This window comes from Drosophila simulans, chromosome 3L, assembly GCF_016746395.2.
Source record: "Drosophila simulans strain w501 chromosome 3L, Prin_Dsim_3.1, whole genome shotgun sequence".
In the NCBI taxonomy this organism is placed as follows: domain Eukaryota; kingdom Metazoa; phylum Arthropoda; class Insecta; order Diptera; family Drosophilidae; genus Drosophila; species Drosophila simulans.
The window spans coordinates 13,824,962-13,847,491 of record NC_052522.2 but is presented as its reverse complement, the minus strand read 5'-3'; the positions used below and the strand labels follow the sequence as shown (position 1 = coordinate 13,847,491).

At 41.4% G+C, this 22,530-nt stretch overlaps 2 protein-coding genes across 8 annotated transcripts; both read right to left on the bottom strand.

The window, feature by feature from the left end:
* Positions 1 to 11: 11 nt before the first annotated feature.
* LOC6738014 (peroxisome biogenesis protein 1) lies at positions 12 to 4,263 on the bottom strand. Its single transcript, XM_002084793.3, has 9 exons — positions 4,045 to 4,263; positions 3,840 to 3,966; positions 3,616 to 3,719; positions 3,232 to 3,346; positions 1,587 to 3,173; positions 1,327 to 1,523; positions 642 to 1,265; positions 294 to 397; positions 12 to 233 (listed from the first exon to the last, which is right to left on the bottom strand). Exons 1-9 carry the CDS (start codon positions 4,135 to 4,137, stop codon positions 164 to 166), a joined length of 3,021 nt encoding a protein of 1,006 aa, XP_002084829.1. The 5' UTR covers positions 4,138 to 4,263; the 3' UTR covers positions 12 to 163.
* A 978-nt stretch (positions 4,264 to 5,241) lies between these two features.
* LOC6738013 (formin-like protein) lies at positions 5,242 to 22,145 on the bottom strand. Of its 7 annotated transcripts, none has more exons than XR_005544095.2 (10): positions 21,533 to 21,943; positions 14,556 to 14,639; positions 10,910 to 10,996; positions 8,784 to 10,472; positions 8,509 to 8,722; positions 8,158 to 8,450; positions 7,332 to 7,886; positions 7,143 to 7,262; positions 6,694 to 7,000; positions 6,131 to 6,207 (listed from the first exon to the last, which is right to left on the bottom strand). XR_005544095.2 is itself a non-coding variant. In XM_016171460.3 (9 exons), exons 1-9 carry the CDS (start codon positions 21,806 to 21,808, stop codon positions 5,965 to 5,967), a joined length of 3,561 nt encoding a protein of 1,186 aa, XP_016031812.1. In that variant the 5' UTR covers positions 21,809 to 22,145; the 3' UTR covers positions 5,242 to 5,964. The 7 variants fall into 7 exon arrangements, 4 of the variants coding, with proteins under 4 accessions (XP_016031812.1, XP_016031813.1, XP_002084828.2 ...); XR_006541810.1 differs by having other exon boundaries at positions 6,131 to 6,177; XR_005544096.2 differs by having other exon boundaries at positions 8,784 to 10,445.
* Between the last annotated feature and the right edge of the window lie 385 nt (positions 22,146 to 22,530).

Here is a 22,530-nt window from a genome sequence, read left to right as displayed (position 1 = left end):
CGAACTAACCATTAAAAGAAATTCGGTTTTTATTTTTCAACAAGAAGAATTATGAATTATATACTAACCAAGACTTGCGTCTTCCAACAAAATATTCCAAATGTACAAGTATGCAAAATACAATTTAAAATAATAATAATGCTAAGCTTATAAGTCTTTGTCTTTAAGCCAAGGTCGCACGCTTGGCTACGAACTCCCTAGAAGTCTTCTCCTTGTTGGTAAAGCGAGCATACCTACCAAGAGATAATTAAAAAGGTAAGATACAGAAGAACAAAGAAGACATTGTTACGTACGTTTTGTGATATTTGGCCACATCGGAGGCGCTGAGCGAAGGACGAGTCGTTTGGAACGACTCAATCAGGTGCTTCTGCTTCAACGAGATTTTCTTTGGTAGTTTCTGGGAAAGCAATAAGAAACAAATGTTATTTTACACTATTGCCAGAGTCTAAGAACTACGTGACTAATCCTTGTTGCCGGAAGTAGCATAGATTTCACTTTTGATTTATAGAACAATCACGTAAAAAAGTCTTTACATTTAAGTTACATTTGAAATCAGGATGAGATAAATTAAAAAATGAAAGAAAAGGGTGAGTGCTAGCATAACCCACGATTGTTTCCGGTGAAAAGAATTTCCAGCTCACCTCGTGTCCGAATTGAGCTAGCGCCTCCTTAACCGCCGCCATGTTCGCCGAAGTCAGGATGCTCTGGATATCGGCGCCAGTGTAGTTTGGAGTTTTTCCCGCAAACCAATCGAAGTCCACGCACTCATCCAGGCTTAGGGTTGAACTGAGTGCTTCAAATATACGAACTCTGGCCGGAGCATCCGGCAAAGGACACTCCACCAAGCGATCAATGCGACCGGATCGAAGGAGCGCGGGATCCAGCAGTTCCGGTCTGGAGGTAGCTGCTATCACGGTAACTCCCTGCAGTCCTTCAACGCCATCCAGTTCTGTGAGCAACTGATTTACCACTCGATCGGTGACCCCCGTGGAATCGTGACCACGCTTCGGCGCCAAGCTGTCGAACTCGTCGAAGAAAAGCACACATGGTCGGGCACTGCGAGCTCGATTGAACAGGTTTCGAACATTTTCCTCGCTTTGACCAATGTATTTGGCAAGCAACTCAGGACCCTTGACGGAAATGATGCGCAGGTTCCACGATGTGGCCAACTGAGAGACCAGATAAGTCTTACCTGTTCCTGGTGGCCCATATAGAAGTACTCCGGCCTGATTTCGCAGTGGAGAGGCGTTAAAAATGGTTGGATACTGCAAGAAATTAATGATTTATTAAATTATAGAAAAAACATATATTTTGTTTAAAGCTTACCCTTGATGGCCACATAAGAACCTCCTCTAGAACTCCCACAACTGACTCCAGGCCAGGCAACTCCTCGACGCGCATTTCATTGGCTTCCGCATCACTGCCAGTCTTTTGATTACTCTGAATGCCCTGCAGGCAGTACGAGTTTGTGTGCTCCAAGGACTCAATAAGCTGATCATTGGTCAAAAGAGGCTGGGTCTTGCCTGGAAATAAGATAATTTATCATGATAAAATACAGTTGCTTATCAACATTTCAAACTACTCACTTATGCGATAAGCATAAAATATTGCACGCTCCACGAACTGGACAAGATCACATTTTCGGTAGCCCTCCGTGAGGTTGGAGAACTTAACAAGATCCAGGTCCTTGGCTACATTGATATGGCTGCACAGCTCTCGAAGGATTATCTCTCGATCCGCTCGTTCCAAACTGGGCAGACGAGCAACAGTTTGGAAAACATGTCTTCCCCTTGGTGAGCTCAATCGCTTGTTTAGGGTCTGCAACTCGTTGACGGTGGCGATTACTGCAATAGCGTTGTTCGTGGTATACTGAACAATCAACTGATACACAGTGTCCGCCATGCGATTGTAGTACTCTCCATCCTGACTGGACTGCTCTCCAGCAGCATGGGCCAGCACATCCAAGTTTTCTAGCACAACAATGGCGGGGGCATGCTGCAGACAGCTGGTAAAAATGTTGCGAAGGTCTTTTTGGATGGACTCCGTCTTGCGGCCTTTGCTTCGCGAGCCGTGGAAGAACTCGAAGTAACAATAATCCGGCTTGCGTGACAGCTGGTCCAGAATGCGCTCCACAAGAACGGTTTTACCCGTTCCCGAGGCACCGGCGAGCAGGACATTGCATTGACGCATGACGGAATTGTCAGCACTGAGGCACAGATTCATTCGCAATTCCTGAACTACCTGATCCACAATCTTATCGTACTCCGGTAACTGGATGAGATCCTGAACACTTAGTGGCGATGTCGGAGGCGTCTCCTCCTTAATAATGTCGCCAACCGGACGCACCAGATCTGCTGCGTAGATCTTAGACTCCTTCAGAAACTGCGCGTCCACCACGCAATAACGAAAGTGTTCTGGTAAAATTCCAACAGTAACCAGTAAGTCGTCCTCCAGCCGTACCACCTCCTCCTGGTTGAAGAGCATCGGCTTGTGCTGAGTTCTCTCTATTACAAACCGCTTAAATGCATTCTCCATGATTTTGTAGTGCGTCTTCTTGTTGGCAAATAGCTCAATTTTTTCTACAAAGTTTACTACGGTAGTTTTAGGCTTTAGAACGACTCGTTCCAATTCCTTGATACCCAGCAACTTCATAAGATTGGCATTTAGTTCGATCGATGGATGAATGGTTTCTGGTAGATCGTCCTGAATATCGTCTTCTACTGTGCGCACTCTCACATAGTAATCCTTGTCGCCTGCGGTATGCATGCAATAGAATAGATCCAGGTCAAAGAACTCAGGTAGATGCTTTCCGTTCACAAAGACATCCGACTCCTGGGCCTGCTCCCGCCATAGACCTCGAATCACACGGAATTCGAAGCTGCGCGAGCTTTCGCGGCGCAGATCCTTCTTAAGACGCTCCATGCGATCCTGGCGCTTGTTACGCTGAATAGTATTTTTCACATTGGACACCGTAGAGGAATGGGTCAACGGCGTTGGCTTTTCAGTCAGCTCATCATTGACCTGGGCAGTAGTTTTACTCCTAGAGAGTTTAGCGTTCTCCTCTATAACACCATTTGAAGTTCCATTGGTCAGACCCTTGTACAGATTGGGCGCCACCACGAGTTCCGTATTGTGATCTATTCTCCCGTAGTTCATGTGCGGCTTCAGACGATCTAACAAAATGGTTTCCAAATTAATACAAACGACATTTCATTGATGGCAAATATTTACCCACTGTCAGCGCCACTTGCATCGACTTATTAATCCAAACAATAAGGATCTGGGTTGAATTCACTATGCGAGTTTGTTCCAGCACACTGCCCGATATCTTTTCAGTGCTAAGTTCCTGCAAAAACGTGTGTTTTCATATTAATACAAGCAAGAATATGAATTGAGTCCCTCAAAGGGGAAATCTGATTAAAGGTTAATTAATTGGTTAATTTAATCCAATCAATTCAGCGGGTCAATGGCAATGCCGGCCAAGCAATGGCAGTATAAATAAAGACCAAGCGCACGTCCGCGCCAAATGCTAATCCGATATAAACGGACTTGTCTATTTTTAAGCTGACCGCTGATCGCTGGCCACGCCGCCAAGCAGGCGAAACAGTCACTCACAATGATCTCCCAGTCCTTGGACGAGACGGGGGTAACGTGGACGCTGCGCAGGTTGAGAACGTCAGCGATGAGCGCACACTTGACCAGATCATTCTCGTGCAGACCTACGGCAAGAAAGGGTAAGTGGGTGCGGCTAGTGTACGAGGTACGGGGCAGATGGCCGGAGTCCAATATTACGGCACATTGGCAACCGATGCACATCCGGCCGTTAAGTAATGGCTTACCGATCTCCTTGGCCGCTCTGGCATTGATCCCAATCTCGGTGTCTTTGATGCCGCCGCCGCCCTTTTGTGGCGCCCAGGAGGCGTAGTGCGTCCGACCATTGTACTGCAAGCTCAGGCAGCCCGTGTCCTAATCAGAATGGTTTACCGGATTAATCTTTGGCGTATCTAATCTGAATGGAGGGAGCGTAGACCTTTGGACACTTACATAGGTCGAAACGACGCCGTAGTACTGATCCGGCAGCAGCACAAAGTTGCTCCTGATGGGCCGATAGACCACCTTAAAAGTGCGTTTGAACATTCTGGTCGTGGGCGTGTGTAAATTTAGTACGCTCCTTCCCGTTTTAAATCATTTTCGCACTAAACTTCTGCTCTCTGCGGAATTTACTTTTGCTTTATTAGAGATGGGAGCCATCAGCTGAGCCGATACTTGCAACAGGTAAGACAGCTGATTAGAGATGGCCCTTTACAACTGTTCCCAGCAGTTACCATAACCGTTTTTCAAATTTACATGAGAACAGATTCTGCCGCTTTTAAAATATTTTTTTATTTAAATAAATTGAACAGCTCGTAGTAAATGTTAATCCATATTTAAAAAGATGTTGTAATAAAAGTAATTTGCAATCAATCAGTTAAGATAAAAAAGGAAAACACACTTTAGTTTTTGGCTAGTTTATTGGGTTAATAATATTTTATTTAAAATAGTTCGAGTGTTCAATATAGTCGTGTAAATGTGTACAAAAGATCCGGCATTTTATATTTAATATATCGATTTCCCTTCTCTTTCGCTCCTCGTATACCATGCTGGCGTCTTATCAAATTAAATAACACAATATTTAAGAACTAACAATGCAGAGCGTGCTAATCGTGTATGTTTGCATTAAAACGCTGCGAACTTATATCCTCTTGCGCTATTTCCTTATTTTGGCAAATTAAGCAGAAGAAGATATTGAAAGGATATGCATAAGGATGCCGATGGCACTTGTAAATATTTAAATACAATAAAACTGTGCTTATAGTTCAACTAAATTCGTTATTGCATTTTTTAAATATATATCTAAGTATCTATATATCGCGAGAAGACACTATCCAAAAGAGATTACAAAAGCTTTTCACTTTAATTTGCGTGTAATGTTCTGCTGCTTTATAGTAAACTGCTTTATATCAGTCTTCGTCAATTTGTTGTTGTTCGTGAGAATAAATTGGCATATAAATGGAATATATTTTAATATAGTTTAATATATCCTTTGTATAAAAATTTTAATAAAATTTTATAAAATGTGTAGTTCATTGAGTGTAAAATATTCTAAAAATCATCTCTTCTGGCATGCAATATTTTGGCGTTCGTTTGGACTTTCGTAGCTGGCTGTGTGCGGAGTGAAAAAATAACAACATAAATAATCGATTAAATAGAAAAATATACAAAAGTTTAATGCGTTTTACTCTCTTCTCATACAATTCAATGCTTATTTGACTTACTAATTTGATAAAATTAATTAAAATTCGGAGTTACGAAGGCTCTCCATATTCATGCGGATTTGCCATCTCGGATGGATGCAGCAAGTATTTCGTATTTGGTTAAAACGTAAGTTTAAAAAATATAATTAAATAGCACATATATAATTTGATATATATGTAGGTATATGTATGTACACAGGGTAGTTAAATCATTATTTAACAATAAAAGATTTGATAAATACACCATTCGAATTTTCAAGTTCAACTTAAACTCTAAGCAATCAAATTAAAATGCTTTTTTTAAAACAAAATTTTGGCGATAAAAATGTTTCTCAAAATTGTAGGCGAGATTCACAGAATGGATGTCGTGCTTGTGCTATATAAGTTCCGTTTGGAATCGGGACTCCAATATAACATTTTAATATTCGACTTTACTCAAAAATATATTGAAAAATAATCGAAAATATAAGGATTCGCATAGAAGGGAATGTGAATTTGTGTATGTGTAAGAGTGTCTCGAAAACAATTTAATCGCCTAATCACATATTGCAGTATCTGTAATGTTCTCTTTTTGTTTCGGTTTCAGTGTGAATTTTGATTTTCGATTCGTTGCCATTGCCCCGTCGTCGTCATTGCGTCGATTGCGTCGATCTCAATCTCGTTTTCCGTCCTAACAATCCATTTCCTCCAGGGTGCGCGACAAACGATTATTGTCGATCCTCCGGCGCTGCGACCGCCGCACAGCATCCGCCCGCCGGTACGGCTCGCTCTTCAGGCCGAGCAGGATGTCCTCCAGGGCTCCGTTGTACACCTCGTCCTGCTGCAGTAGCTTTTTCTCGCGCACCGAGTGCGCCTTGCTTTTCAGCTCGTTTATGACAGCTTCCTGCAAGGATAATGCGCCGTTTGAGGGCAACTGTTTGCATTTCGTTTGGTTTTTTTTTTTTGAGCAAGCGAGGCCAAACCGGATTGGGATTAAAGAAAAAGAAACATTTAGGAATTAGTTAAGGTAAACCATCACCAAAGAACAAAATCTTATTACTAAGAGGTTATTAAAATTTTATAGTGCCAGTTTTTGTTATCGGGGATTTCCAAATTTTATAAGAATCCAAATCTTGTAAAGGACTTGTATATTAATGTTAAATATTGTTCTTATATTTGTATAACTTCAATATTTATTTTTATCATCATTTCGAAATTTAAAATAATTTCCAAAATAAATATATTTGGCAGCGCGCAAGTCTTGGCACGAATCCAAAATTTAAATAGGTACACATGTTAAATCAAATTGTCGAAGTAGACTGGATTTGTCGAGGAATTTTGCGGGGATTAGAAAACACAATAGTGCAGGATTAGTCTGAACAAATACATGGTTAGGAGGTAGACAAGCCAGGCGACTTACGCTAATGTGGGAACTTTACACAAAACAAATCCCGTCACATGGCGCCCACAACGAGCAACAATAAGGATTTTGATTTTTTTTTTTTTTGTGATGGATTAGCGGGGATTTGGGGCACGAACTCAGACCAAGTCCCCCTCGAATTCCCGTCCCCAGTTGGGTATTAGACAGAGTGTGATGTGATTTGTGTGAGTCAACCAAATAACCAAGTTAACGTGCTTAGATTGAGGAAGTGGCCGGTGGGTGGATGCTACGATTGGGCAAGCTGCTTCTGTTGCTGATTGGCAAAGTCGAGCAGACAATGTATTTGCTGCATGAATCAAATCAAACGAGATCAAAACAAATCATAACAGGTTATCAGGTTTGAAACGATACGTGCATATAAATATTAGACATATGGAACCGATTAGAGGGACTTGGCTAGCTCTTCGTGGTCGATGTCCTGCACTTACCTGTTGCTTCTTCTGGTTCACCTTGTTGCGCATCAGCACCTGATCGTTCTCTTTCTTGGAAGCGGCCAGCGCAGCGGCCTTTTCCAGGCGAAGACGCTGCTCATTCTCCTGATCGTGTTGCTAAAATTACCAAAGATATCATATTAGCATGGAATCTATCTACTATGGAATCATTTGAAATAGTCCTACCTTAAACGCTCTTGTGAAGCGTACGATCAACGCAAAGAAAGCAGCCGCATCTGCATTCCGCGAGGAGTCGCCAAAGTACTCAACGCACTCCTTGAACGCTTCCTGTGCATGCCGCAGATCGCTCTTGATCTTCTTCAGCTTGTCCTCGCTGTTGTTCAGGAAGTCCCGCAGGATATGCGTTTGGGCACCCTTCACTCGCAGCTCTGCCTCCTTACGCACCAGATCCATGCCCTTTTCCAGCTCCTGAACATCGGCCACCACATTCTCTAGTGCCACCGATGCAGCCTTGTCTGTTCCATACAGCTCGCTCTCGAAGTTCAGCAGCTCCGGGAACTTGGCCCGTATGGTGGCCACAATATAGTGAAGCAGCGACGATCGCTTGTCTGTGGATTTTGTATCGATCAGCGTGTCCAGCGATTGCAGCTTAAAGCCATAGGCTGGTCCCCGTTTGTTGCTGTTGAGATAGTTGCCGAAAGCCAGGACAATTTCCAAAACCGCCTTGAATTTTCGAGATTGTTTTAAGGAATTCGATGCTCCTGCTATCGATTGCACTTGCTAGAATTAAGAAAAAATATATATTTATTTGATTCATCAAAAAGCGTTCTCAAATTTCTTGCTGATCAAAGTGCAATTATGTTGACGGCATACGGATTTTATAAACAGATAGCTTTTCTTCTTATTGTCCAACAAAATAAACAAGACCAATCGAAAACCAGCTGACACATGACTTAACTATTAGTCATAGAAACGGATATTATATTTACACGAGGGTTAGGTAACCAAGTATTGAATTCATTCTAACTTAGATATATATATATTTTCTTACCGGACTAATGAGATGAACGCTGTCGACAAAATTGCCCATGTAGTTCATAATGGCTAGCTTGGACGAGATACGCTCCACACGCGACAACTGCAGCATAAACTTGTCTTCTTCGGTGAGTAACTGCTGGTCCTTGCGCTCGATGATGTATTCCTTGTAGGATTTGACCTCGGCATCCGTGGGCACCATTTTTTGCAGCAGCTCGACGTTCTCCAGGGAAAGTTTCTTCAGGTCCAGACTATGGATGGCGGCGATGACATCGTCAATGGGCATACCCAGCTTGCGACGGGAGATTGCTAGGAACGCACATAATCAGTTGATATAGAAAAATACAAGATAATGCAGAACACTCACCAATGTTTCTTAACCTCGTGTGCTCCAGTAGCGAGACATTGTCGGGCCTCTTGAAGCGTTTGCTGGACTGCAGCGACCCATCAACCTCGGTTCCATTGCTACCATTGCGCAAGGCGCCGCCAATGCCGATCTTAAATCGCTCCTCAAACTCGTTGAAGTCAATTTGCTTGAAGATCTTTTCGTCATCCAGCTCGTTGAATATTGTACCACGTACCTGGATAAATTAAAAGTTATTACAATTAAGGAGTATATATAATGCACCTCATTGTTCCTACCTGATTAGGCTTTAGTGCTATCCAGTTCAAGGTGGGCAACTTGTATTTAGTGGGCACCTTGCGTTTGATGGTCATGGCGCCATCGGGAGCGGGCATAAAGCCGGCCACTGGAGGCGGTGGTGGTTGGAAGGAGCTTAGCATAGGCGGGGCATGTGGCGGCGATGGCGCTGTCGAGGCTAGGCTGCCGCTCGGACTGCCCAGCGGACTGAAGCCCGGCATCATTGGCGGTGGTGGTGGAGCCGGTGGTGCTGGCGGCGGAGGTGGTGGAGGAGCAGCTGAACTTGCAGTAGGCGAGGCGGGCATTGGCGGCGGAGGTGGTGGCAATGTTAGAGAGGCTGCCCCCGAAGTGGAACCAGCCATGAGGCCACCATTCGCCAGAGAACCATCGCCGCTGGAGGCGGATCGTGGCAGGGAACGCGAAAGCGTCTGCAGCTCCATGTTCTTTGTGTGCAGCAGTGTGTCCCGCTTCTTCAGTTCCTGCTCGTTGTGCTGCAACATCCGCTGCATCACTGTAAGTTCCTCCTCCAGCTTCTGCCGAATCATAGCCAGCTGCTCGCGTTCCGTCTTCAGCGTTAGACTCTCGGACTCTAATTCCGCATACTTATAGAGGAACTCTGAGTTACGATCTATTTCTCGCTCTAGTTGATCCTCAAGCTCCTGGACTCGTTCCAAAGCTGAAGTTTTTGTCTCGGAATCCTCCATCAAGGCAGCCACATCGAAGACGTTGTCCAAATAGGCTGATATCTGCACCTTCAGCTCCTCCGATTCTGTCAGTCGAATTCGCTCCAGATACTTATCCAAGCCCAGTGCCGTAAACTCGTACTGCAAGTGGACCCTGTAGTTCATGTCCTCCACCGAGTGGACAACGATGTTCATGAACTGCATGCAGGCAACCATAAAATCTATGTTAAAGGCCTCGAAGTTCATAAAGTACTCCATAAGCGTTTGGAAGCGTCGCTTCTCCTGACACACATCCTTGAAGTTATCAAACGAACCCAAAATGATCTCGTGTCCGCCCTTTACCAGACAGATGGCTGCCAGCAGCTCCAGGACCAGGGCTTTCGTCCTCAGCGATTTGTGGATAAGACTCAAGGCAATGCAGTTGATGGCCTCGCGATGCTGGATGACCATGTTGAACCCATACTTGTTGTTCATGATGGCTCGCAGGCACATAATGGACACATGGATGTCGTCCGTGGCGGCACCCATGTTTAATTTGGCAATATGTCGTGACCTTCGCTTCAAACTAGGACTATCCAGGGCATCGGCAATGGTGGGTCGAAGGAATCCATAGGACATTGTGTGCTGCTGCCTTGAGTCCAGTGTGCCATTGGCCAGACCATGTCCCGTACTGTTTCCATGGGATAGTAAACCACCACCTCCACCAGGACTAACAGAACTACTGTTTCCCATCACTATCTCACCGCCATCGCCGCCGTTCGTGAGATTCAGACGCTCCTCCGAGGCACACAAGACACCCTGAAGGCGCTGCTCGTGCCGCATCATCTGCAGTCGGAAGCTGAGATAGTCGACCAGGGCGTCCAGACCCTGGTTCGTGTCATCCAGGAACTCCTTCACCCACTCGATGTGGTTCGTGCGCAGCGAGATCTCCAGATCGCGGAGCACCTGGGTGGACGTGGACTCGCCGACCATTTTCCGTTTCTGACAAAGAAAGTAGAAGAGATAAAGCTGTAGGTGTACAAAGAGAGAGTGAAGGATAGGATGACGGGAGGCCGGAAACAGAAGACAGGATGCAGTTGATGGAGTCAGCAGCGCGAGGACCAGGACGAGGTTCGATTTGGGATTGTGCAGGTGCCAGGAGGTAGACAAACAAATAGAGAAAGACATGGGAAGAAACAGGAAAGACGAGAGTGTGGGAATCGTGGATCGTGGTGTGTTGTCAGTGTTGTGAGTAGAGAAATGAAATTTACACATTAATATTGGAACAACAGATTTCGATTTTAAGTAGGGTTATTTTTAGTTTTTTCATTAGCTTGGCCTAATTGTTTATTAAGAAGAACTCGTTAATATTTGTTTTCTTATTTTGAGTTTAACCACCAGAAACCACACTACAGAAACTACTACAGGAAACTAGAAATGATGTAGAATTTGTAACTTAAACCTACCCGATGACTCCTTGATGCCTTTGGGTCCAGATATGTGCGCAGTTTACTCAAGTAATGTGAGGGCGGATCCTTTGCCTGCACCATTTCCTATAAAAAAAATGCAAAATGTAAATTAGTTTGAAATTCAACAATAAAGCTGCAATGTTCAAAAGTTTGTTTCGAACGTAACAATCGGAAACTGGGCAGAAAAACCTGCTGAGCTACTGAACTTTATGTTAAACGATTTTTGTTACACGGCCGACAGGTGACAAAGGTCAAACGAGTCAGATAAGTCAAATTCGCCGATAAGATGCAAGTAAGTTCTGGTTTTTCAAAAGTTCTACAGGTACAAATGCCAGGCAAGTATCAAGTAAAATAAAAGCAGCTATACATATTTATTGAAAACACTTTAATAATCGCTTTCAGTTATATTCACGCTTTAACAGCAGAAACACCTTTCTTGCTTCCTAATTACTAATTGCTCCCTCTATCACATTAATGGCCCCTGAAATCATCTCTGCCGGAGTTACCCAAGTCGCTGTTCAATGAACTGCCAATGGATCGGGCAACCGGAGGAGGATCGGTGGGTATATATTCATCGATGCCACATGCATTAACACTAGACCGAGACTTAGCGGCTTTTACTTTTGTTTTTCCCCCTGTGCTTTAACTGCATATTTTCGTGGATGTTTATGTTACCGCAATCGAATCCCCTCGGCGGAGTCTTGGATCCCCCCAAAACACATAAGCATCGATGGCTTGCCTAACTCTAAACATTTTTAAGCATGAAGCGTGGTATACTTGTTTTGGCCTGTTGTTTTTTTTTTCTTTTTGTTATGGGTTTTGTTTAACTATGCCAACAACTAAGGCAGCCACAAAAACAGCACCAACAGCCAACGCATGACTACAACCTAAACTATGTGTGGGTTTTGGTTTTGGGTTTGCGTTTGGGTTCGGGATCGGGTTCGAACTGCAGCTAGAGGAAAACCAGTTTGATTCTTTTTCCCAGTCAAAGAGAGCTGGTGAAAAATATCAGCATTCATACAGGCACAGAGTATACTCCTCTATACTCGCATGTATACGTATACGGATATGTAAACCGCTGCAAGCGGCTCCAACGATTAAAAACTGCAATTTATCGCCGTCATAATAATTTGCATTTTGTCACTGTGAGCACGAAGAGCAACTGGGCAACGGAGACAGGAAGATGTGGCGAGGAACGAGTCCATGGGATTGGCCTCACCTCAACTCAACTCACTCCTCGCCACGTCCTCGAGTGGCTAGCTTCGCCTCCGCCATCCCACAATCCCACCATCATCACCGGACCTGTCCGTCCCATTGTCTCCCCGTCCGTCTGTCAGTGGGCTGCGTTTTCATTCATTTTCATGACTAGACGAACTTAGGAGTGGAACTGTGGACTGGGCATATGCAAATGCAGCTAATAAAGTCCATAAAGGATGTTTACAAATTTATTTATAAAACATTTCCCCTTTCTTAAACGTAAGTGCCACATGTAAATCTATTCAATTGGGCTTCGCTTAGTTGATTTATCTTTCTACATACATGTTTTTTTGTTCGTTTTATATGATCATGAATCATACTTTAATTTCCTTTCATAGTAAGTAATAGAATTGTACGGAAATAAGCACGTTCAATACGCAAAAACGACATTTTCAGAATATATAATACTTTAAATACAATGGATATTACAATGTAAATGTTTATAATTTAAGGCTATTTGTTATAATAAGTTTGATTTGTGGATTTTGAAGCCTTTCTCCTTTTACACAACTTTTTAAACGCTGTTCATTTCACTTCCAATGGATTTTTTCCATCAATTTTCCAATTATTGACCCACAGTGCAGTGGGCCTGAATTATGCAAAACAGGTCTGGGTTGCAGGCATGCTAAGGCGGCTAAGGAACCGGCGACCGACGACAACATGGCCAACAACAATAGTCGTAGGAATAAAAGCACCAACAACAATGGCAAAACCGTGTTGGGTGTTTATGATATTTTATCGTATGGCAGAAAATGTTTGACGTGAGTACCGGAGTTGCGAAGAGTGTTGAGCATTCCTTTCTCGGATCTTTATTTTTTATTTTTTGAGAGCTACTCCACCAAAATGCCGATGGCGAATATATTATGCTCGGCGTCGCCGTTGTTTTCCGTTGTTATTTTCCTAGGTGCAGCTCTTGAAAATTCAGTGACCCAGTTACAAGTGAGATGGATAGATAGCTGGCTGGTTGGTTGGTTGGCTGGATGGATGAATGGATGGTTAGATAGATAGAATCCACCAAAAATAAAAGGCACGCTCTGGCGCACACGTTGATAGTTTCGTCATATTCCAAAAACAGCAGCAATCAACATAACACGCAAACTGGATTTTTGTCCACATAGCAAATAACACTCGCACATATACACAATTTATTGCCCCATTCTAAACCAATTTAGAGTCGCTCTCATTGCCAAAATGTTTTGGTGTTTTGGATTCAGCGAGCGAATTTAAATCATTAAAGAGTCTCCAGTGTGCGAAGCGGCAAAAAAAAAACAAGAACATCAAAAAGCGCGAGCCACAAAACGGCACGCACTGCATAATGATTGACAAAGCTGATATGCGGTGTCTATATATATGCAATTATCTATCTAGACAGACAGAGACATATATTTAAACACATGTCCTACAATTTATTTATGGCAGTTCAGCAATTATTGTTGAACGACTCTCGGATAAAAACAATACAAAATAATTCCGAAGTTCAGCTGGTTAAGGTTTACGGATAATTTGATTCTCTAGCGTAAATATGGTATAAAATAGTGCATTGCCCAACTCAATAAATGTGCGTCAGCTTAAAAGTGTTGAATAGTGTTTACAGATGCTTAAGCCTACGTTTTTATCTCATATGTTTCGAGGAAATGAATTGCTCAAGAACAACAGATTACACTTATTGTCACCTCAAGAGCTTTTATCTACCTTTGATATCACAATTTTCCAGAGTTGACCTGCTTGATCTATACGCAACCCCCAGTTGGCAGTTACTAATTGAAAGAGAATTTCGTAGAGTTGCTCAAGGCATAAACGCCATTGAAATTCCAACTGGCCTACGCGCACACAATTCCATTGCGCAAAGCCATTTGGTCGAGCTTAATTAGAGCGGCGCCTGCTCCACTCGACCCTACACACAGTTGTGCAGCCTAAAGGTCAGCGCTCAAGGTGTTGGCATCAACAAGATCCCCTCTGCATCCATACCCATGCTTCTATTGTATTGCTCCCCCCTTGAACTGCGCCCAAGAATGGGTCCAAAAGTGCTCAACTGGGAATGGAAACTGCCTCACAATCTGCGAAATGCCCAACAGGAAGTTATGTGGTTGATAGCAAAGAGTTTTTTAGCTAAATTCAATTGGCAATGTGTAAAACATTAAAAATAAAATATGTAATCATAGTAATTATGATTAATTCTTCAAAACACAAAAGTGCCCTTAAGTTTAATAATGTTTCATGCTTGCTCACAAATATGATTAATACATTAAACCCAATATTATCATTTATTATTCATAATTATGAGTTGGAAACAAAATTAATTATTATAAAAAATATTTATATATCCTTTTAATAGTATAAATCAAAGTAGCTATAATGAAAATCTTAACAATAATTTGTTACTCACTTGATCGCATATCATGTCCCACTTCTTCTCGTCATCGTAGTTCCGCAGCAACTTTGCTTTATCCGGTGGCAAGTCCATCGAAGCCTGTCACAAAAAAAAGATATAAAAAACAAGAAAACCATTCGTAAGTGTTGATACTCAGATAAAGAAATGTATAAGCTATATAATATATTTTCGTAAAATGGTAAAAGCTGGAAATGGCACTCAGCCAAATGGAAAGAAAGCCAGAAATACACCGCGTATTATGGCCCATTAGGATCGTCAGTCTTGCATCTCTGAGTTGCATTGTTTCACTGCTCATGTAAATATTTAAGTACTTTAGCTCCTGATGGTTGATTTAAAGATTACCGCAGAAGAGTCACCAAACCATACAGAAGAGCCAACAAAAAGGGAAATTATTCAAAGAGATGCCATGAATTTGCGCTTTCAAGCAGCTGACAGTGGAAATGAATAGTCTTTTAATAATACTATATTAGTTAAGCACAAATATTTTCGCAAAACAAGCGTGACATGATTTCCAGATTTAGAGCTGCAGCTCACTGAACCATAAAGCAAAATCAAATAATAAGAACCAATTTACCTGCTCGGACTGCAGACGATTGTGTAAAATGGTTAAATGTACAATTTAACGGGAGGGAATGCACCATAATGAAATCGGCAAATATGCTTACGTGACTTCAATATAATTCTTCCACTTTTTTCTCCTTTTTTTATGGGTGCAGCTGCAGTTGGAAGTTCTAATTAGACACACACACACACACAATCAATAATGGGATGAGAGCAGGAAAAGGGTGTGGTGGAGATGAAGGGACCTATGGAAAATAAATGCCAAATGCATACCCACACAATATCGGATGCACATTCGGGATAAAAGGAATAAAAGAAAAGTATTTAGTGCATTGAAATGCACGGGAACGAAACCGATTTTCATCTCTGTACGTAGATCGTCAATAGAATAAATTATAAACTTGTTGAGCCAAAAATGTGTGATATATTAGTTATCATATTTCGAGGAACCATTTGTTTGCTCTAACTTATTTTTAATATATATTTAAGCTAGTAATTTAAGAAAATATTAACCAAAAAAACTTTCTGTTAAACTTTGTTTTTGTAAGTAAAGTAGTAATATTGAAACCATGAACATTTATTATGCCGATTTAATCAGGTATTAACTTCATCTGTTATCATGAATAAAAGTTAACTTAAAAAAGATTACTTAAGATCAGTAAGTATTTAATCTCTTTTCAGAGACGCTATAATTAATTTCCTCGTTTATTTTCATGCCCAAGATGTTTTTATTCACATGATAATGAATAATAAAGTGCTCAATGTTTTTTCTCATTCAATTAGTGCAAATTTACATGGAGCCTGGCTGCCAGTTCATCTCAGTGTTAATTAAGCTAAACAATTATTACAATTATCTTAAATTCTGGCTTTGTTTATTTTTTTTTCCCAACGTGCTCATTGCTCAATATAGACGTAATATATTTTCCTTGCTCAGAGGAATGTGAGTAAATGCGAGAATGATTGCAAAATTTATTGATTAATTAATTGTAATGTTATGGGTGAGCCCCTCGGCCCCAACTCCCATGATCCCATCCCGATCCCATCCCATCCGATCTTCCCCTTCGATTCCACTCCCACTTCCATTGTCCGTTACGGTCTGAACCCATCAGACTGAGTGATTTGCCTCGACGCGCTTTTCATAATAACAAAACAATAAATAAGTAAATAAAAGAGTGCATAAAAAGGGAGAATAATAAACAAGGTGACAAAGACGAGAGCCTCTCTTCAATATTTATGCCAGGGCAGACAGAAAGCGAAAACTTACTATATAAATTGGACATGATGTACATATGTACATACATACATATGTATGTAAATGCAAATACAGTGTACATAATGAATTACTTGACCGGCATACCGGATACGCATTTTAAATTTGTTTTATTTTTGTGTCCCCTCTATCTACATGTGTGTGTGTATGTGCATAATGGGACCCATAAGCCTGGCAACCCCCATTCAATTTCAATCTGTCTACGCTCATGCCAAATGAGTAAGCTTCGTAGGTATTTACTTATTATAACAAAATTTCATATAAACATTATGAACAACCAGTGAAACAAGATGGAACGCCAATTCCAGTGCCTCGACTAGCAGATACCTATTTCATAATATTCCACTAGGAATGAACAACTAGGGAACCTAAACATATGAATGATTCAAAGTTATTAGAGGTGAGTAATAAGCAGATGTTATTCACCATCCTTTTTTCGTCTTGTCGACAAATAATGGAAGCAAAAGTACATTTTATTGGAACTTTATGAGAATAAGCCACATGCGCTATATAAATTGATTTTCATGCGAATCATGAACACAATCAAAAAAGCGTAAGCACATGTGAGCTTAGTGAGTCAATCAACCACGTAATCTTTATTTCCACTAATCTATAATATCATTTTCAAACACAAATATTGCGAATACTTCAAAAGATATCAAAGATGCCAAACGCATGCAGTTTTCTAAAAGGAAGCACTTCCGTTCTTCTCAGAACTTTGAATGTATTTGTTAGTAATGCGATAAAGAAAACGTTTTTAAAAAACGAACACTTTCCAAATGAACGTGCGTAACACCAATGACTTGTTTACCGATAAATACATAGCACAGGACTATGAGTAATCTTTTTCCTTTGTTTTCGGCACGAATTGTTATCCCGTAGAATCATTTCTATCTATCTATCTTAAGATCTACTTAAGATCTATTTGCTTAACAGTTTTCCCTACATTAATTCCCATGAACTCTAAAGTCGATTAACGTTTATCCACTCTCTTCCGCAAAAAAAAAAAACAGATGGTCTTATGTTTTTATCATTAGTAGGCTTTTTCGCTATGCTCGTTTTTTGCCGACCGCAAAGGAAGTGAACAGCAAAGATAAACTTATGTTTGCCCTACGAGGCAGATAAAGGGGTTCACATAATGTGGAAGCCTCATTTTTTCTGCAGAGCCGAAGCTGCCGTTAGATAAAGCCGATTCAAATGGACAATGCGTTAAACAAAGCCATGAATGTATTGCCATTGAATGCAACGAGGGCTGACATTAGAGTTCGAATAAAATTTAAAACAATATACATTAAAAACATCCTTATTGAAGAAGAGTAAGATTAGGTTTTCCTTATCATAGTTATGATACGTAAAATACATTTTAAAATGTCATTATAAATGTTCAAAAAGTAAAGCCTATATTTAGTTAAAAAAATACCATCAAAAATGTTTTTATCTCAACAATGAAGCCTGCCCTCGCATAAGCAACGATTGCTTAACTATATTAACAACAATAACTTTTGTGGTTCACAGCCTTGCGGTTTGTCAGCCATTGGGAAAGTCATTAAGAGAGGCGGCTAACCCTGAATCACCTCACCTTAACTACGCCCCGCCGGCAGGCAATTGTTTATAGATATTGATTCTAGGCCCAAAACTCTTGGGCAACGATCTTTAAGCGAGTGAAAGTTGGCTGGCTTGAGAAGAAAGCTGGTAAGCGATCGGGGATGAGGATTTGATGCGGTTTAGTCTTTCTGTCTTTCACTATATTTATGTCAATTTATGTGAATAATGACACCCACAACATAAACCGCAGTTAAGTCTCTTTAGAGTCAAAGCTTTCAATAATGCAATCACATTAATGTTTTTTATTCACTAATAACTGACAATGCAATAAATACACTTTTACTTTCAATTGAAGAAACCATGGAAATTTTATTGGCTTGATGCCAATTTTAATGCAATTAAAGTGAGTTTGTATACAAACACAGTTAAATTGTAGCCTCTGTGGTGTTTAAATTCAATAAATATCACAGCTGGAATCGGGCGTATTATAAACCGAGTGGAAAAGTGCATAATACTTGTTGTATATAAATTCAATATTGCTTTCTTAAACTTTAAAGCCAAGCAATTTACCACTTGCTCATAGTTTAGGTGCATTTGTGGGCAAAACATTTACAAAATTAGATTTTGTTTTTCGAATTCAGCTTCTTTAAGCTTCGCAGCAGAACTGCAATTTAACCGGAAACACATGCACCAACTGCGTCTGATTAGATGCAGCCAAAGGCGAATTATTAGCGGCAACATTGTCGGATTGTTGTTATTTTTAAACTATGAATCAGACAAGCAATTGCTGTCGATCGGAAGCCGACTGCACGGACATTGACGCATTGGATCTGCCAGTCTCTGGTCCGTCAAGTCAAGTCAATTCCAGTCAAGTCCACTTTAATGGCAATGGGCCATCGGCGAGCAGCACTTTTGCCTAAATTAAGGTAAACACAAATTAAGCCAAGCCGGAGACACAAGGCAAGGGCGAGGCCACCAGGGCCCGGCACAGCACCTCCAGCAACGCCACAATGCCACCGAAATGGCAAACAAACACAATATAGAGGGGCGAAAAATGAAAAAAATAACAGGCATAGGTAAGTAAACAGACGAAAACACACACACTTTGAGTGCGAAAAGAAGGCAATGAATTTTGAACAAACAATAGAGCAACAAGAATAGCAAATGCTATCATCTAAGGTCTGTTGTCGATATCGGGAATACCCTTGAATTATCATATTTTTGATTTGAAATTGACAACGGAATGGGTATGGTTTATTTTAGATTAGGCTGTTTAGCAGGAATATCAATTGGGATTAGTAAAGTGGCATAATGCAATCTTCTTTGTCTGCGATAAGAATTGTTAAAAGGATTTGTGATATGATAGCATTGACTGTAACCCTGGAACGGATACTAATTATATTAAGGAATAAGGCAAAAACATTGTTATATTTCCTCTTAATGGCTTTGATAAACGCATCAATATTTTATGTTCCCAAAAATGGCATGAGAGTAATAAAAAAGTTGCTTCCTTATCGAGATGCGCACGAAAGAAGTTACAACCATGACATCATACAGTGCGAAAAAGAAGTCGAGAGATTATGGGATAAACATAAGGAAAATATGTGCCAAGTAGTTATAAAAATGTGGGTAAAATGTTCTTATCCAATATTTATTAAATAAAAATGATCGTATTAATTTATTAAGAACATCCCCTAGTAAATATTGTAGCTTTAAACCACATTCCATATGCTAAGGACAGTTATTTACAACCTTGAGATCAAAACAAAAGATCTTGAGAATGGGCATAATGCCAAAAATGAGCAGATAAGTGGGAAACCCGTTGGAGGAGCATTTCTCATATTACTGACTGACTGACTGCCGATAACTGAGAACTCAAGCTGCGCCATATAAATAAAGAGCTCTGCTCTCGCCAACCCCTTTTGTTCAGCTCGCCAGAGAGATAAGCCGCGATCTCGAAGCCGTCCCATCCCATCCAGCAGCAGTGCGAGAAAGGGAGGGCAGGCGAGCGGACCCATGCCGGCGGTAGCAGTGACTCAGCGAGTGACTCGAGTGCGACAGAGAGGGCGACAATTCGATCAATTCGCTTTAATTGCCATTAGCATGCCGAATTGGAGTGGCTTATTCAGAAGGGGGGAACGTTGGGCGGAGGGAGGCGAATCAAATGGCGGCTGTGGGTCACTATCCGTTACGCTTTTATGACGGTCAGCGCTGAGAGCTTTTTTTTCTCTATTCTTGACTAATGTATTTATATTTTTTGGCAATATGTTTACTCGTAAAATCTTAATTACGCAGACTTGTTCGGTGAAAAAAGCGTTTGGTGGGATGACAAACGAATTCTGACGACAGGCACACGCCCTTCGAACAGTGGTGAGAGTATTAAAAGTTTATGTTCTTTCAGGGTAAATGATAGAGAAGAAGCAAGAAGCATCAAAGGGTTTGATTTAAAAACCTCTAGGATGCTGTTTTTAATAAACAAAGTGTAAACCATTGGAAGTCTTCAAGGTTTTCATACTGATGATATAAATTTATTTAAAGCTTTATTTTAAGATACCTTATCGATATTTGATTGCAATAGGATATTAAGAATAATTCCATACAATATAATATTATGAATGCAATTTTAAGCATGGGATTAGCTAAGGTGTTCAGATCCCGTTCCACTGTGCCCCGCTTTGGGAGTTGTGCAAGCCGGAGCGGAGAACGGAACGGGACTGAAGCGAGTTGAACTGGGGAGAGGCGCAGATACAAACTCAGAGATACTCACGAACACCAGCGAACACACTCACGTTCGCACATGTGTGTGTGGCTGACAAAAATTCAAGCGAACAAGTCGCCGCACACTCGATGAGGTCATCAATCACATGCAACAAATGCGAGGGCGGAAAAAAAACGGGCTGGGGCAGGAAGCCAATCCTTAAGCTTCTATATACCAGCCACAACATTCGCCAAGCAAACTCAATCTTTCAAATGGATTTTTGTACATAAACAAACATTTATTCTAGTGTATTAAAAAATATCACCGATTCAGAAGAGGGGGTGTATTTGTTTCTAAACATTCGATTCGAGTATTAAAGCTTAACAGCGTGAAAAATACTTTTCTAGATAGATTTGTATTCAAGAACCATTTACGCATTTCCATTTATTTATTTAAATTTATTTCTTGATACCAAACTGATCACCCAAAATAGCTTACTCGTACATAGATAGAAATGTATTTTAAATTCGTATGTTATACGAAATATATGAAACAAATTGTAAGCTAATAAATAAAAGCAATTTTATTTGCCAAAAACTATGCAATGCTTTTTCGAAAGGGATTGCTAGTAAATTAAAAATGAGTCCATAAATTACTTGTGTTTATTTTGGTTATATAACTAAGATAAAATGATCAAAAATATCAGCATATATTTGAAATATATTTCTATGAAACTTTTTTGTCAGTTAGGATTTGAATGGTACATGGAGCGCAAATAAGTAAAAATAAATAAATAAATATTATCTCAAAAATTTGGCAAATTATAATAAATTTAATGAAAATATACAATTGTTCTTTAAACCAGATTTTAATGCCTAAGTATTCGGATTAACTTACCAGCACTTTGGCGAAGCGCCGGTCCAGCTCATCCGTGGTGGGCATGGGTTGCTGGCTCCGGCTCCGCAGGCTCGGCTGCCTGACATGTTGGTACTGGGAGCTGCAGCCGATGTCGTAGCGCAGATCCTGTTTCTGCAGCGTGCCGCTGGAGATGGAACCGTTGTGCTGGTGGCCATTGCGCATCGAGTGGTGGTGCGCATGCGGGTTGGGATGCTGCAGCTGCTCATCGGCGTCCACATCGGCGCTGGTGATGGTTCGAGATTTGACGGCGCCCATTATGGTGGCAAAGCGACCAGAGCCCGAAACCGAGCCGGAGACGGAGCCGCCTCCTCCTCCTCCGCCGCCTCCTCCCCCTGGATCCTGTAATCCCCGGGATCCGGATCCTCCGCCGCCGATGGCGTCCTCGATGGTCGCCGCTTGGAGCGCAGTGCTAAGGGACAGCGAGAGGGTACCCCATACAGTCCGGCAAAGGGCACGGGTGCGTTCCGGGCAACTTGAAAGTTGCTCTTTGATTCCGTTGAAGATATCCAAAGCGGCTGCTGCCTGTTTCTCTGCTATCGAACGCTCAGAACAACTGGCCAATCGAAAGTGATTATTTTCCGGGCGTGTTTTTTCTTATTTTGTTTTTTTGCCTTTTTTGTTTAATTTATTTTTTTTTTGGTTTGAAAGTAAGTGTAAAAAGTGCTGTGTTCCAAAATTTTGATAATTTAATTTACTTCTTTCTGACAATGTAAGCAAAACACAATTTGTTGCTGCTGTTGTTGTTGTTGTTGCTGGTGGTGCAACGGCGGCACTCACACAGACACACTGCCACTAGCACTCACACACACACGAACGCACACACCTACAGCAAGACACGGATGCAGGCACACAAACACAGACAAAGGACCAGATTTCGATGAAAGGCTCCTGCGGCAGGCGACGCCTCTTGAGCTTTGTTTGCAGGTTTTTCCGAGCGAGGGGCGTGCGAATTGCTTGCAATTTGCCTTACACACCGC

Bases quoted from the DNA above. Each gene is read 5' to 3' on its own strand.
- LOC6738014 (XM_002084793.3), bottom strand. From the start codon at position 4,137: ATGTTCAAACGCACTTTTAAGGTGGTCTATCGGCCCATCAGGAGCAAC. The intron at 3,967-4,044 runs GTAAGTGTCCAA...CATTCTGATTAG, and splicing joins ACGGCGTCGTTTCGACCTAT to GACACGGGCTGCCTGAGCTT. The intron at 3,720-3,839 runs GTAAGCCATTAC...TTCTTGCCGTAG, and splicing joins CAGAGCGGCCAAGGAGATCG to GTCTGCACGAGAATGATCTG.
- LOC6738013 (XM_016171460.3), bottom strand. From the start codon at position 21,808: ATGGGCGCCGTCAAATCTCGAACCATCACCAGCGCCGATGTGGACGCC. The intron at 10,473-10,909 runs GTAGGTTTAAGT...GTACACCTACAG, and splicing joins AGGCATCAAGGAGTCATCGG to CTTTATCTCTTCTACTTTCT. The intron at 7,263-7,331 runs GTAGGACTATTT...TGGTAATTTTAG, and splicing joins GCTTCACAAGAGCGTTTAAG to CAACACGATCAGGAGAATGA.